General features: G+C 42.7%; 1 protein-coding gene across 4 annotated transcripts; it reads left to right on the top strand.

Annotated features, from left to right (window-relative positions):
* The first annotated feature begins 502 nt into the window (after window positions 1-502).
* agbl5 (AGBL carboxypeptidase 5) lies at window positions 503-14,349 on the top strand. 4 transcript variants are annotated; one of them, XM_031872826.1, is made up of 18 exons: window positions 517-604; window positions 1,510-1,621; window positions 1,763-2,041; window positions 2,183-2,354; window positions 2,465-2,631; window positions 2,791-2,968; window positions 3,117-3,295; window positions 3,919-4,450; window positions 4,653-4,822; window positions 4,976-5,111; window positions 7,546-7,763; window positions 7,876-8,078; window positions 8,599-8,760; window positions 11,896-12,032; window positions 12,175-12,227; window positions 12,475-12,668; window positions 12,827-12,957; window positions 13,054-14,349. In XM_031872826.1, coding segments are annotated over exons 2-18 (2,991 nt in total). In that variant the 5' UTR covers window positions 517-604; window positions 1,510-1,619; the 3' UTR covers window positions 13,132-14,349. The 4 variants fall into 4 exon arrangements, with proteins under 4 accessions (XP_031728687.1, XP_031728685.1, XP_031728688.1 ...); XM_031872827.1 differs by lacking the exon at window positions 1,510-1,621 and having other exon boundaries at window positions 503-604; XM_031872825.1 differs by having other exon boundaries at window positions 509-1,621.
* The last annotated feature ends 2,080 nt before the right edge of the window (window positions 14,350-16,429 follow it).

Raw genomic sequence — 16,429 nt, forward strand, 5'->3', positions numbered from 1 at the left:
TGTTTATGAATGGTAGTGGCACGGCCACCCTACTCACTGTACCTTGCACATGTTTAAAATAAAAACATGAACATATGAACCTGTGTATTATTTGAAAAGCTTAGTATTGAATGCATAATAACAAGGTATGTTTATACATGGCACTAGGCCCAGTTTAATATAAAACACAATTGTATACAATATATATAGTCGGGGGTCCCTGCTCCATCTCTCTATCAGTGTGGGGGTCCTTGGCCTGAAACACGTTGAAGACCCCTGTCCTAGAAGACATCCAAACCTGATTTGGGTTGGCAGTGAACCTGCACTGCATTGCACAACGTTGTTTCTTTGTTTTCGATAAGATTGGAACATTTTGAACATTTTGTTTGTCTCTATGTGAAACAGTGTGTGTATGAATGTAACTATGGCTATTATAATCTTTAAATGCTAATATCGACACATTACTTATACAGCTTGTTTAAACATCCCACTATAACGATCAGCGGCAACGTTTCCAGTCAGCGATCATTTCCACAGAGAAACCTGAACGCAGCATCCAGAGCAGCGACGTGAGGGTTGAGAAGGACGATGAAAACAAAGATGGACATCGAATCAAAATAGCGTAGTAAGACTGAACATTCATTGTCCCGTGGAAAAGCATTGGCGTAGCTAAAATGTATTAAGCATGTAACGACTGAAGCTGTGCATTCGTTCAAAAATACTGTCGTCTCAAACAACGACTGCTAGTTCGGTAACCGAGCTAAGTTAGCCTCCGTAGCCTAGAAACGTATGCTAGCGTTATTAGCGGTGTGTAACATTAGCTATCTGACGGTGTCCACTGAGACTATCATAGTAGTAACGTTAACTATTAGCTGACATTAGCGTGTTCAGAAAAGAACAAAGAACGCGTCTTGTTAACCGACTCTACCGCTTGCAGTCGTTAGTTCCCCTTTACTCTGTGCCAGATCTCTCGGTCAGCGGTTGTTGTTGCTCCATGACTGAAATCAAACAGCAGACATTATGTTGTAGCACTGGACAGAGGGGCGGTCATGTTGTCATACATGATAAATGATAAGCAAACAACAATGCAATAATGTATCTGCGCCGTAGATCCAGTGAACATTGGGTTGTAACCGTCGAACATATTGTATCGTTTGGCCATGGTTGTATTTTCTCTACCCTCCTCAGATTGTCGCTGTTATTAATTTAAGCAAGTTCAAAAGTTATCGTCTTGACCTAAATGATTTAATTACATCTTAACCACTAAGACTGAAGTTGCATGTTTTGCCCTAGTTTATGTATGTGGCCTTTATGCAATTCAATTTTGATCTGAACTGTGAATTCCAGGTACCTTCATCGTTATAATTAAGTAATTTCAATTATAGATAGCCTATATTTAATTTCTTAATTGGTGTTACGAGTTACCAAAAACAAAGATCTTACTACCAAAGCCCACACATTACTACAACATGCAATTTCCGATATCTATCAAGAAAGTTTCTCAAAATTAATACAAATATATTCTTGCAGTATCCCTGTCCTGCATCCAGTAATGTGTATGCGTCACAAAGCAGTGACTTAATCAATGATGACAACCGTTTTGGATCAAACAATGTGTCGTTGCAATACAAGGCTGCACCATGTAAGACTGAGGGGCTGTTTGGGGTTGTTGGATTTGTATAGCATTCCTATTTGAGTTTGTCTCCACCAGTAGTGCACCTTTTTCCTCCTTTACATTTTTTCTCTGTATAGATTTGATTGCGTTTTTATGATTTCATTACAGGCTGTATGTCAGACGTCTGACTGGCACCCGAGGGGAGAAAAGTGAGAGCCCAGAGTTCAGAACCATGGAGGCTCGCTTTGGGAATATTGTGTTCAGCTCCAAGTTTGACTCCGGGAACCTGGCACGTGTGGAGAAGGTGGAGAAGGGCAGCCATAGCCCTCCTACTAATGCAGCTCCCAGTGGGAGTGCCCTCTCAGGGTCAAACCTTACCCCTGACTATGAGTTCAATGTATGGACGCAGCCAGACTGCAGTGGCACCGAACATGAGAATGGAAACAGGTATAAAAGAAGAAAACAACTTCTGCTTATGTTGCAATTATATTATGTTATTCACATGATAAATGTGTTTACTAGCTGCACACAACCCGTACTATTGGTTACATTGCTTTTAGAATCCCAAATCAGGTTTTTGTGTTTCAGATCGTGGTTTCACTTCAGTGTACGGGGTGCTGCATCTGGAAAGATACTGAAGATCAATGTGATGAACATGAACAACCAGAGGAAGCTCTACAGCCAGGGTATGGCTCCTCTCGTACGCACTTTACCTGGCAAGAACCGGTGGGAAAGGATCCGGGACAGACCCACAGCTGAGGTATGTCCACTGTCAGCCACTGAGGCAGATTGCTGTCCGTTTGTTTTCTGACAGCTATTATTCTCTTTCTCATAATATGTCTCTTCTTCCTTTCTTCTGTCCCTTTGCAGATTGTGGATAACCAGTTCATCCTCTCATTCTCTCACCGGCTGTTGGAGGTGCGAGGGGCGACCACCTACTTCTCTTTCTGCTTCCCCTTCTCTTATAGTGAGTGCCAGGAGATGATGCAGCAGTTTGACAAGAGCTACCCTAATGCTGCTCAACTCATTCCGAGCAGGTACAACACACACAGAAATGCCTAAAGCACACACACACACACACACACACACACACACACACACAAAATATATGTTTGACACTGGTATTACTTTTTAAATTACCTCAATTGAAGAATTTCTGACTATTTTCTCCCAACAATCTCCATCCTCTCACTCAGTGCCCCGGACAGTGTGTATTATCATAGGGAGTTGTTGTGCCACTCTCTAGATGGTAATAGGGTGGACCTGATCACTGTGACCAACTGCAACGGGATGCAAGAGGAGAGAGAACCCCGTCTGCCGAAGCTGTTTCCCGACATCAACACGCCAAGACCACACCGCTTCTCCAGCAAAAGGGTATGACGGAATCATACTTCAACACACAATCGGTATTCTCTTTCGTAATGTGGCAACTTTAATGGCTTACACATAAGGCTGAGGCTGATGTGGAATCAATTAATAATGTGGAAAGTGAAGCTAACCCTTGGTCCTTGTGTGTTTGCAGGTGTTTTTTCTTAGCAGTCGAGTGCACCCCGGGGAGACTCCCTCATCCTTTGTGTTCAACGGTTTCCTCAACTTCATCCTAAGAAGAGATGACCCTCGTGCTCATGCGCTTCGGAACATGTTTCTTTTCAAGCTCATTCCCATGCTCAACCCAGACGGGGTTGTCCGTGGGCACTACAGGTAAGAATTGCACACGTAGTCTCATGCACCATCCTCACTGCAACAATGTAAACATTGTTTGACTCAGTGATCGGTAATGTTTAAACTGATCTTAATTGCATGGTTTGCATTGATTTATGCACTTCTTGTTTCTTGTAAATGTTTCTGAAAGAGTTTTCTAATGTGTTTTTAGGCTTTGGAATGTGATGTCATGTGTTAGCATGCTGCACTGATCCACCATTGTCGTCACAAAGCTAGTTTGCTTTCTCTCATCATATGGCTCAGTCTGGAGCAGGGCTACAGTTTAAGCTAGGGTGGGTTATGTATTTAAGAAACCGGTTTTGTTAAACAAAATATCAGCTATACTTTCCCTGTCTGAAGTCTATGTTATGCACATGCTTACATGTTAACTCCTTATTAGAAACTTGGTTACCTTTTAAGGAGAAATCTAGCTGGATAAATCAGGTTTCTTCAGACCCCTACTCCAATAATGCAAACTGTTTGTCCCGTACACATGCCATTTAAAAAAACAGCACAATGTGACATCAATTTCCAAGCCTCACTACAGTGGAGAAATATATGTTGGGGCATCTGCTGTGTTCTGTCAACAATGTTAAAAGGCTTCTTTTGAATACTTTTTGCAGGACTGATTCCAGGGGTGTGAACTTGAACAGACAATACTTAAACCCCAGCCCTGAGCTGCACCCTTCCATCTATGCAGCCAAAACACTTTTGCTCTACCACCACACACACAACCGCCTGCACAATACACAGTCCAGCAGTCACTGTAACAGCCCCACACACATGCAGACCCCGCCCCTTAGCATCAAACCTGACAATCAACATCAATCTCCTCCCTTCACCTCCCTTGAAGTCAGCTTGAACCAACGAAATGCAGACAATGACACAAGTCCTGCGCTCACAGAAGTTCTGATGGTGACGGAGGAAAACGCCTGGGTCACCACAGAGATGGGGAAGGGGGACCACAACAGCTCATCAAGCTCCTCGGAGACTGTAGCTCCTGTTACTGTAGAGGTAACCGTACCAGAGGTGGAGGAACAAGAATCAATTCCACCACAGGAGGGGGGAGTGGCATACTATGTGGACTTACATGGCCACGCCTCTAAACGGGGGTGCTTCATGTATGGAAATAACCTTCCTGAGGAGAGCCAGCAGGTGAATAGTATTACATTTACTTACCCTCCCTCTGAGGTGTTTTCTGAAAAAAGTTTTAGCAGTTAGTTTCTTTCATTTCAGTAGTTTTGATTTGTGTCAATGACATATTTGTTTATTCCCTTACGGCAGTCACAGAAGATGGTGTACTTCTTTTTGTTCCATACATCTAATGTTGTGTGCACTCTGCTTCTTCTCTCTGCAGGTAGAGAACATGCTGTATCCAAGGCTGATCGCTGTGAACTCTGCCCACTTTGATTTCCTGGGCTGTAACTTCTCAGAGAAAAACATGTACGCACGAGACAAGAGGGATGGCCAGTCTAAAGAAGGCAGCGGGCGGGTGGCCATTCACAAGGCCACAGGGCTGCTTCACAGGTCAGATTCACAAAACGTCAGTTTATATTTAGGGTTGTCACCTCAAATAGTACATGGCAACTTTTGAAAATTGATTTTGAACACTTCTTGGTGATATCAAATTAACTTAACAGTTTTCCAGTTGTATAATTTTTGTTATTGTGTCCCCACCAGCTATACTTTGGAGTGCAACTACAACACAGGAAAAACCATGAACACCATCCCACCTGCTTGCCATGACAATGGACGGGCAACCCCACCCCCACCCTCATCATTCCCTCCAAAATACACTCCAGAAATATTTGAACAGGTAGGTGGGTTCCTTTCCATTCAGAGAGGAATTTGAGTCTTTGTTTAAAGTGAAACTTCACACCGATCATTATTTAGAAAGTGCAGATAATATGGGCAAGGGGCTGAGAGCAAGCCCTCAGGAAGAGTGTCAGGCTTTGAAGCCATTAACATAGTGGCCAAACCGTGGAATTACAACTTCCACGTCCGTCACGTGATACCATTAGGCGGCAACCTACAGGTCTGAAAAGTGAAGCCAATGCAGAAGTGCCTTGAGCTTGCGTAGTTTCTAATAGCTAGCACGGAGAAAAGGACTCTGCTTCTTAGTAAATGATGGTCCATTTAGAGTCAAATAGACCATAAGGAGGAGTGTGCTTTAGGGCGGGGCAACCTTGTGATTGACAGGTCCCTACCATGGAGATGTCCGGTCTGAGAGTTTCTGTCTTACAACTTTAACACTTTATTAAAGTTAATTGTAACATTTTGGTCGCCTGCAAATGTCTTATTCAGTGTTCAGTTGTACTTAGCTCCACCCTCTTGTGGTTGCAAACAAGATAACAAGAGTCTTCAAAACATCAGGCCACAAACCAATGGATGACTTCACTGCAACTACGTCCACTTCTGATATACAGTTTATATGCATTGCCTGAAAAAGACTTTTTCCCTTAGACCAGTAGTTCCCAAAGTCAGTTGTCAGCTGAAGGTAATCAAAAGAAAATATGACAAAGTAGGGCTGTACCGAATAGTTTGAAGCTTCATTCATAACGTTGACAGTCAAATTATGATTAATAATAACTTAGAGAAATATGACCTTCCACCTTCTCTTCCCTTCGCTCATCCTCCCAAACACACAGCGATGCTCCTTGTCTCTGTAATTGTCTGTCTCAGTCCAAAAGTTACAATTTATTGAAAAAAAATGTAATTATTTCCAAAATTCACAATATGTTTTCTCTAATGAAATACTCTGCTTCAAACCATATTTGGTTTTATTAAGCCTTTCAAAAACTACATTTTCACTGCAGTCAAAACGGTGTACTCTCCCGCAACCACCTGTATTAATGGGGCATCTGTGTGGCTACTGTAGCTCGGTGAGATCAGGTCGTCCTTTGATCCTCTGCTAGTCCATGTCCGTGTGTCCTTGGGCAAGACACTTGGGCAGGTGGTACCCAGCATGGTAGCCCCTCTCATCAGTGTGTGAATGGGTGAATGATGACATGTAGTGTTAAAGAGCTTTGAGTGGTCGGAAGACAAGACAAGAGAAATACAAGTACAGTCCATTTACCATTCTAACAGCAACATTAATTCATTCCATTTTTAGGGTGATAACAAACATCCAAAGCTTCATTTTAAAAACCTCCATCAGAGCTTTCAATAGAAAAAAAGACATTTGGTAGAGCCTTTATTTAAATCATTATGTGCTCAAAGTTGTAAAATGCACTAATGTCCAAATGGAGAGTTCTCTTCGTGCTGCCGTTCATGTGAATGAGCCGAGACTAAGCGGCTGGGAGCCACGGTTCAAGGAAATGTAGTGTGCTTGCTCTATGGGACCATAGGCGCAGAAGATCCATGTAATTCTATCACTTTGGCTTCATGCACCGCTGAGCCACTCTCAAAAGAATGAACGGGAGCTTGCCTCCAACATGGTATCCAGTTCTCTTTATACACCCATGACTGAGAGGGGGGTCAGGAAGGGGCTATGGAGAGGGGCGGGGTATATTATAGGGCTTTAATATTGTTTTTTTTATATCAAATTCATGACGTAGATAAGTCCCTACCGGTCAGCTCTACTCTTATTGGCCTTGCGAGGTTCATGGTTGGCTCAAAACAGTAGATGGCGTGTTGAGCCATTTTCAACCCATGAAATGCAGATTTTCATAAGTTTGGTCAGAAATGTCAATATCAACACCAGCATTGATGTGTTTTGTCAGGTACAGTCCTATCATTCAGTTTATAGTTTAGCACATATTTAAGGATTGCAGGTTTCTGGTGTACGTGAATGAACTACTTTTCAACACAGGAATCCTAAGCTATTGACTCACCTGTCATCAGCTGATATTTCCACGCTAGATGCACGTTGATGATTTTGATATTTAATAACTGCAAAACCTACCTACCAACTCGACCTTAAAAGATAAGGCACTAATGTATAAAGTTGTGTTTTTAATGGAGTGTGAGATGTAAGAAAGTCGAACACAAAAATTGCTGAGATATTGAAGTAGAAGTGTGAATCTAGACATGTATGTGTGTAGATGTTTTACACCTGTATGCATGGATATATACTCCTGGAAGTAAAGATTAAGGACTTACCTATGAACTAAGAACTGGAAAAGGGTTTTATGTAAACAAACAACACACAAAAAACTTAAAGCTTTTGTACACTCTGCAATGTTGCCCTTTCAAAATAAAATGAGATAAAGATATGGTGCTGAAGTGGACTAATGGATGTTGTGCGTCAGGTGGGCCGTGCCGTGGCTATCTCTGCCCTGGACATGGCAGAGTGTAACCCCTGGCCACGGCTGGTGCTGTCTGAGCACAACTGCCTGATGAACCTCCGAGCTTGGATCCTCAAACACGTCCGCAACACCAAAGGCCTGAACACACACATCCACGCTCATCCTCCACCAAGAACACACCACAATGGCAGCAAGGCGTCACCGCCAAAGAGCTTCAACAGGTGAGTGTACACACATCTCTTTATCAAACCCCTAAATAGCACACACTTTAGTTCCCGTGGTTTGTAACATTTGGTTCATGGGTTTCTGTGTTTGGCGTGATCTTCTGCCCAGCTGTTTGTCTGGCTCAGCGTCGGAGAACACACTCAATCGCATTCGCTGCAACAGTCACAGTAGCAGCAGCCAGACGCTGTCCCCGAAGATGCACAGCTCCCCGAGCTTTACTTTTGGCTGCCCCCCATCCCGAACTTACACACAGTACAACGGCACACACACCAGCGGACGTGGAGTCAACAAGACACTCGGCCCAGTCAGGGGTAAGTTGATCTCCCCACCATCTGCTCGTGTTGCTGGCTGGCATTTTCTATCCATCACCTCTTCTTGGATGTACCTCCGCTCCTCTCTTTCTCGCTCTAAATATCACATATGTCATCTGCTTTCTCCTTGCCCTCTTTCTGCTGTTGGAGTTGTTAAGAAAGGCTAATGGGTGGTTGATGTGTCGCTGTCTGCGCTCCAGGTTTATTGTGATGGTGATGTCAAATTGGGCTCAGATTTGAACACGTGAACAGATTAATGTGCTGGATTTCTGTGGTCTGGAACATCAGTATGAGCCCTGCATGACCTCAGTGCATGCTTTGAAGATTAGTTATTGAAAACATCAGCCCTGTTTTAGGGTCGAAAAATTCTTGAAACATACTGATATCATTTTCAACTTCGACCCAAACCTATGCATCTCGTCTCGCATCGGGACATCTGGCTCATGTGAAGGGCTTTAACGTGTGCGTGTCCACCCGCATGTCTCTGAGCAGGTGCATGTGTGTGTCTCCCTCTCTGTAGACCCTAAGCCTCAGGAGAGGAGACGTCCACCCCACCACCGCTCCATTCTACGGCCTCCCAGCAACAGCCACACACCCTCCCACCCCCCACTCTCACCCCCTTCCTCCTCCTCCTCCTCCTCGTCTTCCTCTGTGTGTGCAGCGGCCTCCGTCAGTATGACAGGTCTGTACTCCCTCCAGTCCCCAAGCCTCTCCACCCTGCTCCCTTCCCTGCAGGCTCTGCCCCGTCCCGGGCTGCTCTCCAAACTGAGCCCCCTGCTCCTTCAGGGCCTAACGCCAAACACCAACACTCCAGCTGGGCCCACCCGGGACTCAAGCTGACCTAACCAATGAGAGCTTGGTCATAGGTGTGTGTTGGTGGACTGAGTGAATGTAAGCTCTTAAAATGACTTGGGAGTACCAGACAAGTGGTGTTTTTAGTGATATCAAAAGACTGAGTGTCTTTTCCAAACTTGCACCTGCCTGGCACTCCATGTACTGTCGATCAAAACAAGTGCAAATCACTACTTGATCGTGTGTGTGTCTGAAATATCACTGGTGCTAGCACTTCTAAATTTTCCTCAAATATTATTGTTTTCCTTCTGCAAATATGTGTGTAATGACATGTATCTACAGTAGTAGCACCTACGGATGTATAATAGACTTGTGAGTGCATGTGTTGTGTGTTGAAGCCCTGACTCAAGCATTGCTGATTTCATAGCACTCAGTGAGTAGTTCTTGTGGTTGTCCTGCACACTGTTTAATGTGTGAATGGGTTTAGCAGAGAGAGTCAGTTGCTCGGCTACATAACCATCGTTGCAGAACTTTGGGTAGATATTTGCAGTATACATTAATATTGGAACTATTATACTCATGGATTAGCTTACATTGACTTAGTCTCTTTTCCACTCTGTACACAAGTAATAAGCTAGGAAGAATACCACATTAGTGTGCTGATCGGGAAATAGTCAGGGCTGTCAATGGTTCAATATAGTTTTACTTTTGCCATGTTGCACTTACATTTTTGAATTTTTTATTGGTTTTACTTTATTTTTAAGAAACATAGTGTGGCTGTGTCTGAAAAATAAGATGACGTTTTTCTTTTTTCAATGTATTTGTATTTCGCTCTGTAATGTTTATATGTGAAACAGTGCACGTCACAGTGCACGTCACAATGCCCACTTCTAGTCCTCTTAGCAGGACAGAGCATTCTGTAGACTGAATTTCATTCATAGTGACTGAAAAGGAGTGTGACTTAGTTCTTAGTTGTGAAACCTATATCATTTCAGTGTCGGTCCAATGTTGGTGTTATGATGTTCACAGTGTAGCCCACTGCCAGAAAGCTCATCACGGGGTTCTCTGAGGGGGGAAAGGTTGCTTTATGGAGCTGATTGCCAACAAGCAATATCATATGAAAACACTTTGACTAAATCAATGTTGTGTTTAGAATATTTCAATATATGATTCCATTATTGATTTGGATGTAAATAAAATGTTATGTTCTTTAATTTTATTACATGTTTCATCAAACTGGTGAATAAAATGATGATTATTATTTATTCAAACACATTTGCGTGTTTCCTAGTGTAACGTTTATTTAGCAGGCTGTCCACTGTCAAAGGTTATGTATTTTGTGGTTAGCAGAGGTGAGAAAATAGCTTGTTGTCTTGGTCTATATGTGGTCTGTGACTTTGTGTGCTGTAATCCTAGTACTTGACGATGGTCTGTGTTTTAGCGCCAGCCATTTTAGATGCACTGAATATGCAGAGGTGGAGCATGTGAGACCTGGAGAGGGTTCTGAAGAGCAGATGAATATCTGGCCTTGACTCCCTGTAGCCATCGTCTGTGTAGTGCTGTAGGTCTGGAGTCTGTTGTAAGCAGTAGGTTGTGGAGGCTCTGCTCATTGCTTTTTTCTAGTAGGACATCCTTCCTGCCTCCTCATCTTCTTCGTCATCAATAGGGAGACAATTGGCATCACAAGCCGCAATGAAGAGTGAAAACAAGTTATCATTTATTTATAATTGAGTGGCTTTTTGAGTTTGCAGGCGTAAACCACTCTGTAGTTACACATATAAATGCAGATAATGTTTGCACACTTATGTGAAATGTGTATATTTGGTACTGTTCTTGACCTTTAGTTTAGAGCAGATATCAAGCTAAAAAGAGGTGGTGTGGTGGATAGCACCGCTGCCTCACAGACGGGCCTTCTGTGTGGAGTCGCATGTTGTCCCCGTGTCAGTGTGGGTTCTCTTCAGGTTCTCCGGCTGCCTCCCTCAGTCCAAAGACGTGCAGCGTAGGTTAGGTAGACTGTGTGGACTTGATAGTCTGGAGACAGGTCCAGGGGGTGCCCTGCCTTCGCCCAGTGTCAGCTGGGTTTCGGCTCCAGCCCCCCCCCCCCCCCCCCCCCCCCCCCCCCCCCCCGCAACCCTCAACTGATGCCAGTGATTGTCTTGCAGCCCCGTCCTGTCATACATAGATGGGGAAAGAGAAATATGTGCTCTAATAGAACAAATGATTATGTTAATAGGAGTGAAACCTTTGAGGGTTGTTTTGTGCTCTGGAGACATAAAAGTCGCTTACTACTCCTTTAATATCACCAAGACGATGATTTCCATGTAGCCTCTGTCCATTCAATGCAGTGGGACGGCTGTCACTTTACATCAATGCCCTGAAGACTAGAGAATATAGATTTCTGTAGTTGTATTCCGCTTTCTTTCTGTGAACATGTCCTGTTTCCTAGTTCTTTCAGTCCTAACGTTTATATGCATCTTCATGAAGGATGACAAAATCAACTTTAGGTTGAGTCCCACCTCATGCACACTCACATTTTCACCAGGTCTTTCTGCTCCTTATGAGAGGTGTGCCGGTTCCTTCAATGTGGTGCTCACCTTCTGCACCAGACTAGGGTTGGTAGTTAGTGTTTGTCTGTGTAATAGAATACCACCTTCTTCAATGTGCTGCTGGCTGTTTAACCATTGGAATAAAAAATATTCCTGTGTGAAGCAATTTCTGTGTGTGGGTCCTCTGCTGTCTGTTGACTTAGTTTGTGTGTAATCTTTGTTTCTCAGCTTCCATGTGGAATGTAGTGGGTCAGAACTGCTGAGAAGTTAAACCTCTGTCCTCTTAGATTGGATGAGAGTGTTAGTCCAAACACTAAAGATAAAGAGAAGGATCTGTTGTACATGCATGTGTTACATTTGTTGATTTATGAATCCATTTCCAAATAGTTTGTTGTTTTGAACCATGAACATTGTGTTACTCCTCTGTTACCTGCTGTTTCTCTGTTCCTTGTATTTATGTCCCTCCGTCTGCTTATCAGGCCTCAGCTGCCCAGACTTTCAGGCTGGAGGACCCACTTCAGCGGGTTGGTCCAGAATGCCTTTCCCCATGCGGCGTGTGGGGAGAGGGTGCCGGACTCTTACAGTCACTCATCACCCCGCAGAGGACCGCACAGAGGTTAGCTGACCTTGCTGGTTCACTCACAGAGAGCAAATGCTCCTCATTTCTTCTATTACTAGTTCTTTTTACTACAATTTCTCCGAGAGGCAACATACATTTGGTTTATGAAGTCTCACTGTGATGTCTCCATCTGTCACAGACCGCTAAAGACTTGGGGCCTGAACATATCCTTTCCTCCATCAAATTTAGCAAGTGAGTCCAATCTTGTCTGTGTATCTTGGGGTTTTTCTAAATCTCACAGGGAACATTCTAAGTCAAACATGGGTTGGAATTCACAAATAGAAGGAAATAAAAATGGAAAAACAGTACACACTATGAAGGGAATTCTGATTAAAAAGGTTACACATCTGCATTGTCACCACAAAACATTGTATGTTATCCCTACTGTGATTTTATAAATGAGTGGTGAACCATATTAACCTTTCTGTTGCCCGCCCAGGTATGAGCTGCAACCTCACATGAGCCGCATCCCCATCCGGAGAGCGGGGTCGACTGAAAGCCATCCTGCACATGGCAGTAAAATCTCCCCTACCAGCATTAACCCAGTCTCATCTGGAGAGGAGGAGGAGTCTGCCACCATGAAGGTCTGGAAGCTGCTTAGACCTGGCCTCCATCGACACTTGTCACTGTCAGGCATGTATACATACACATACACCAGAGAGGGTCATTACTAAAGATATTGTCCTTTGTTCCATACGTTTCAAGTGCTGCATGACACTGCTTTTAGAGTTCCTCTTCCCAGTATGTAAACTACCCATATCCATAGTTAACACATTTATTTCCTTCTACAGGTGTATCTGGGAAAGAGGGTGCCATGCCGCTGGCCTCTAAAGCACTAATGAAGAAAAGCCCAGACAGCAGTCTCCACTACAGAGGAAATACTATTATAGAAACGGCACACGAGGATGAAGCGGTGGAACAGGTGAAAACAGACACGCATTAATGTACAGTCAGACAGAAAGGAATGCATCAAAAGAATAAACCTTGACCTTCAGGCTGTATGACGTTGTCTTGGAAGGGTGAGGAAGCTCCAGCGATGCCTCTGCCTGAGACTGTGAACATGTGTGAGGCAGTGGCCCTGTATGGAGAAGCCTAGCAGCTGCACAGAAGAGGAGCCACTTGTGTGTATGTCTGTATTTCCTTGTGAGCCTAAATTAGGATATTGTGACCAAAACCATTTCAACCAGGAAACAGGAGGGGGCATTGTCATCACAGCAGGGTTACTTGGGGCATCTTAATATGCAATACAGCAGGTTTAACAGTATTTATTCAGATTCCAGAACATGCATGATGTTTCCACCCATGCTGTTCAACATAGTCCGACTGTGGAGCTGTACAACCACTGAGCAGCTTCACTGGAGCAGCTAAAGGTTTAGTGCCTTGCTCAATGAAACCACAGCTGTGGTTGAGGTAGAGGAGAAGTACACACCTTCCCCATCCAAGTTTTCCAACTGATCATGAATCCATACACTTGAAATATTCTGTATCCTTTCAGCTACCATCATTGTACTTCACATATTGTTCTTTGTAGTTTTAGTCCTTGCCTCCTGATGTCCCCTGATGTGTAACTGCACTCTGACCAACACTGTCATGCACTGGCAAGTATTTTTACAGTCACCCACTTGTACTATTACAGCAAAGGGTTGATTTTTATTCAGACTGATAAGCACGGCAGCACCTTCATAACCTCCTTGTTTCAGTTGTGACTTTAGAAACAAATGTGAGTGAAGTGTGTATTTAATGTCATTATTCCAGAAGGTTGTGGTGTTTTGCATATTTTGCCTATAAAAGGTTTGCACTCCTGACATTTTCATGGTTTGTTTTACACAAATTTAAGTATGTTTTACTCCAGCAAAGAAACCGTAAAATAGTGGTGTGTAATGAGTGCAAATATGAAACAATAAGTAGCTACACACGTCCTATTGAATCGAGACCACTGGTGTGTGACAAGAAATATGATAAATGCTTCTGAAAGGTCCAGCTACTAGTCTGAAAGTACAGTAACAGCACGGTTAGGTTACTGAAAAAGAACCAACCACAACTAACAATACAAAACCAAGGCTATGAATATTGCTTAATAACATAAAGAAAATAAAACATGCTGTATATCTGCCTGCAGCAGCTCAGCCTTAAGTGGGAATGTCTGTGAAAAAATCCCAAGAGAGAGGACACCAAAGCCCACGAGGCCTGGCAGTGGCTGCATCTCCTGCAGTCTACCAGAGGACTTGTGGGGTCCTTGAGATATCAGTCCTGGTTGATTTAGTTCCTATTTGAGTGAAAATATATACATATACATACACACACACATATATACACACACACACATATACACACACATATACACACACACACATACATACACATATATACATACATACACATATATACATACACATATATACATACACACACATACATACATATACATACATACATACATATACATACATACATACATACACATATATACATACACATATACATACACATACACATATACATACACATACACACATATATACATACACATATATACATATATACATACACATATATACATATATACATACATATATACATACATACATACATATACAGTTGTGTGAAAAAGTGTTTGCCCCCTTCCTGATTTCTTATTTTTTTGCATGTTTGTCACACTTAAATGTTTCAGATCATCAAACAAATTTAAATATTGGACAAAGATAACACAAGTAAACACAAAATGCAGTTTTTAAATGAAGGTTTTTATTATTAAGGGGGAAAAAAAATCCAAACCTACATGGCCCTGTGTGAAAAAGTGATTGCCCCCTAAACCTAATAACTGGTTGGGCCACCCTTAGCAGCAACAACTGCAATCAAGCGTTTGCGATAACTGGCAATGAGTCTTTTACAGCGCTGTAGAGGAATGTTGTCCCACTCATCTTTGCAGAATTGTTGTAATTCAGCCACATTGGAGGGTTTGAGCATGAACCGCCTTTTTAAGGTCATGCCACAGCATCTCAATCGGATTCAGGTCGGGACTTTGACTAGGCCACTCCAAAGTCTTCATTTTGTTTTTCTTAAGCCATTCAGAGGTGGACTTGCTGGTGTGCTTTGGATCATTGTCCTGCTGCAGAACCCAAGTGCGCTTCAGCTTGAGGTCACGAACAGATGGCCGGACATTCTCCTTCAGGATTTTTGGTAGACAGCAGAATTCATGGTTCCATTTACCACAACAAGTCTTCCAGGTCCTGAAGCAGCAAAATAGCCCCAGACCATCACACTACCACCACCATATTTTACTGTTCGTATGATGTTCCTTTTCTGAAATGCCGTGTTACTTTTACGCCAGATGTAATGGGACATACACCTTCCAAAAAGTTCAACTTTTGTCTCGTCAGTCCACAGAGTATTTTCCCAAAAGTCTTGGGGATCATCAAGATGTTTTCTGGCAAAACTGAGACGAGCCTTTATGTTCTTTTTGCTCAGCAGTGGTTTTCGTCTTGGAACTCTGCCATGCAGGCCATTTTTGCCCAGTCTCTTTCTTATGGTGGAGTCATGAACACTGACCTTAATTGAGGCAAGTGAGGCCTGCAGTTCTTTGGATGTTGTTCTGGAGTCTTTTGTGACCTCTTGGATGAGTCGTCGCTGCGCTCTTGGGGTAATTTTGGTCGGCCGGCCACTCCTGGGAAGGTTCACCACTGTTCCATGTTTTCGCCATTTGTGGATAATGGCTCTCACTGTGGTTCGCTGGAGTCCCAAAGCTTTAGAAATGGCTTTGTAACCTTTTCCAGACTGATAGATCTCAATTACTTTGTTTCTCATTTGTTCCTGAATTTCTTTGGATCGCAGCATGATGTCTAGCTTTTGAGGATCTTTTGGTCTACCTCACTTTGTCAGGCAGGTCCTATTTAAGTGATTTCTTGATTGAGAACAGGTGTGGCAGTAATCAGGCCTGGGTGTGGCTAGAGAAATTGAACTCAGCTTTCCAAAGATGTGATAAACCACAGTTAATTTATGTTTTAACAGGGGGGGGGGGCAATCACTTTTTCACACAGGGCCATGTAGGTTTGGATTTTTTTTTTTCCCCTTAATAATAAAAACCTTCATTTAAAAACTGCATTTTGTGTTTACTTGTTATCTTTGTCTAATATTTAAATTTGTTTGATGATCTGAAACATTTAAGTGTGACAAACAAAAAAATAACAAATCAGGAAGGGGGCAAACACTTTTTCACACAACTGTATACATATATACATACATATATACATACACACATATATACACATACATACATATATATACACACACATATATATATATACACACATATATATATACACACATATATATATACACACACATATATATACACACACATATATATATATACATATATATATATATACACACAT

Source organism: Anarrhichthys ocellatus, unplaced genomic scaffold (genome assembly GCF_004355925.1).
Source record: "Anarrhichthys ocellatus isolate YVR2014 unplaced genomic scaffold, GSC_Weel_1.0 scaffold66, whole genome shotgun sequence".
Classification (NCBI taxonomy): Eukaryota; Metazoa; Chordata; class Actinopteri; order Perciformes; family Anarhichadidae; genus Anarrhichthys; species Anarrhichthys ocellatus.